The 2,258-nt window shown below is 57.5% G+C and overlaps 1 protein-coding gene across 1 annotated transcript in view; it reads left to right on the top strand.

The window, feature by feature from the left end:
• GUITHDRAFT_116889 (hypothetical protein) overlaps positions 1-1,780 on the top strand; it is a gene marked incomplete at both ends in the record, with an annotated part of 2,998 nt that extends 1,218 nt beyond the window's left edge. The window contains 8 exons of the mRNA XM_005823789.1: positions 825-899; positions 1,007-1,080; positions 1,196-1,244; positions 1,300-1,347; positions 1,391-1,450; positions 1,498-1,549; positions 1,595-1,660; positions 1,707-1,780. Of these exons, the coding sequence (XP_005823846.1) occupies positions 825-899; positions 1,007-1,080; positions 1,196-1,244; positions 1,300-1,347; positions 1,391-1,450; positions 1,498-1,549; positions 1,595-1,660; positions 1,707-1,780 (498 nt within the window). The remainder of the gene's footprint in view (positions 1-824; positions 900-1,006; positions 1,081-1,195; positions 1,245-1,299; positions 1,348-1,390; positions 1,451-1,497; positions 1,550-1,594; positions 1,661-1,706) is intronic.
• Positions 1,781-2,258: the final 478 nt, after the last annotated feature.

Genomic DNA, 2,258 nt, shown 5'->3' with positions numbered 1-2,258 from the left:
AGACTGAGAGCGGCAGGCGATGAAAAACGAGCGACTCGCAGGGCTCACTGATGATCTACTTCGAGGTAAACTCTCCTCCCCCCCTTTTCCTCTCCCCTCCTTCTGCTCCTCTTCCTCCTCATCCCAACCCCACTCCCGCTCTTGCTCCTCCGGCTCTTCCTCTTCCTCTTCGCCCCTCCCCTCCCTTCCTCCCCCTCCTGATCCTCCTTCAATTACCTTGGGACCCGCCAGAGCTCCTCTCGGACCTCGATACCTGAGCGACACTCGTCAGGGAGGAAGAAAACCATGAGCGTCACAAAAGAAAGAGAAGAAACAGGAGGGGGGAGGGGGAAGGGAGGATCGAAAAATGAGGTAGAAGAGAGGGTGGCAGGGAGGGGAGCAAGGAGCAGGGAGGGTTGAACAGACCACACTGTTCTGCCTAGATTGTCAACCTCTTTGCTGCTGCAATCATGAAAGTCAGGAGGAGGAGATGGTGCCAGTGGTCTACCTGTATCCCTTCCTGTACACGCTCAGCCAGCGGCGATTTCCCTTCTCCTCCACACTCCTCCGCAGGGTCATTTGGACCTGAAGCAGAAGGCACGTTTCAAGGAAGTTCCACTGAGGAAGGGAGGAGAGGGGAGGAGAGGAGAGGGGAGGGGAGGGGAGGGGAGGAGAGGAGAGGAGAGGAGAGGAGAGGGGAGGGGAGGGGAGGGGAGGGGAGGGGAGGGGAGGGGAGGGGAGAGGAAGGGAGGAGAGGGGAGGAGAGGGAGAAGGCTGAGATGGCAAGGAGAAGATTCGAGTTGTTGCTCAAATGACAGGTAGCTGCTGACCCGATTTCCCACTAGAGTCTGTTGGAGCATGAGAGGATTGCGATGGCGCTGAATCATGCGATGCGAACGGACACTGTTCACGAAAGCAAGGTGATGATATACCTCTAACGCTGATAGTGATGACTATTTTATCTTCAATTTTGACTTCATTTCCCCTCATTTGTTGTTCGTTGCTCGCATGACACGTGCGATCACAGCATGGGCGTTACCTGGTACGCCAGAAGAACTACATCGACTCAACCTTGTTGTTTCGCGCTCTGGCTGAGAGCAGGTGACCTGCCCCTCCTCCAACACATCTCTTGCTGTTCTCGCCTCCTCTTCCTCCCTCCTTCCCTCCCCCTACTCAGCCCAAAACCTTTGCATGTTGACTTTCCATTCTGGCTCAGTGATTACCTCGCGTCCGGCTTGATCGCTGCGTCTCCCGTACTTTCTCAGGTGCAACTGCTTTACTTGTATCACCCCTCATGCTTGACTTTGTGTCTTGTACTAGCGCTTCTTCCCCGACTTCGAGAGCGAGGAGGAGATGCACAAGCAGCAGGTCACGAGCGCGAGTGCCAGGCGTCTCTCTCACGCCTCTGCAGAAGTCCAGGAGGTGGGCGCTAGGGACGAGAATCCTGCCCGTGTTCGTGTTCTCGCTGGAGGTGAGAGGGTGTCGGGATAAGGAGGGGCTGAGCTTGACTGGTTGCAGGAGGAGTGGAGGGAGGACGTGCTGCTCTTCGACAACTGGCTGCCCTACGCGGGTGAGTAGCGACGCCTTGAGGGAGGGAAGTGACGAGGACGCGAAGCCTCCAAGGATGTGGTCGCGGTGATCCAGTCGGGGCACTCAGACTCGCCCGTTCCTTTCTTCTCAGGTGCCTCCCCCACCTCCCGTGACCCTCATGACCCACCTGACGCCAGGAAGCTCCTACATCACCATGTCACTGCAGAACCCGACCTCCAAGTCAGTCTACCCCTCCACTCAACTTAACTAGTCCTCCCTCCTCCCTCCTCCCTCCTCCCTCCTCCCTCCTCCCTCCTCCCTCCTCCCTCCTCCCTCCTCTCTCCTCCCTCCTCTCTCCTCTCTCCTCCCTCCTCTCTCCTCTCTCCTCCCTCCTCCCTCCTCCCTCCTCGCTCTCCCTCCCTCCTCCCTCCTCCCTCCTTCTTCTTCCCTCGCTCTCCCTCCTCTCTCCCTCCTCCTCCGGTTATTGGAATACCTTCTCTCATGCTCACAGTCATTCAGGTTTGTCGCCCTCCCCTCCTCCACCTTCGACTGGACTCGACGAGATGGGGTGAAAGAGATCCCAATCGAATCTCGAAACGAGAACGAGGTCTCCTCCTCCTCCTCCTCCTCCTCCTCTTCCTCCTCCTCTTCCTCCTCCTCTTCCTCCTCCTCGTTTTTCTTTTTCCCCAATCTCCACCATTGGTCTTCGTTCTCGTCCTCATCTCCTGCCATTTCCTCCCTCCCCTTCC

Source organism: Guillardia theta, assembly GCF_000315625.1.
Source record: "Guillardia theta CCMP2712 unplaced genomic scaffold GUITHscaffold_102, whole genome shotgun sequence".
NCBI classification, from domain to species: Eukaryota; class Cryptophyceae; order Pyrenomonadales; family Geminigeraceae; genus Guillardia; species Guillardia theta.
The sequence above is the reverse complement of the archived record's forward strand: the minus strand, read 5'-3'. Positions and strand labels throughout refer to the sequence as shown.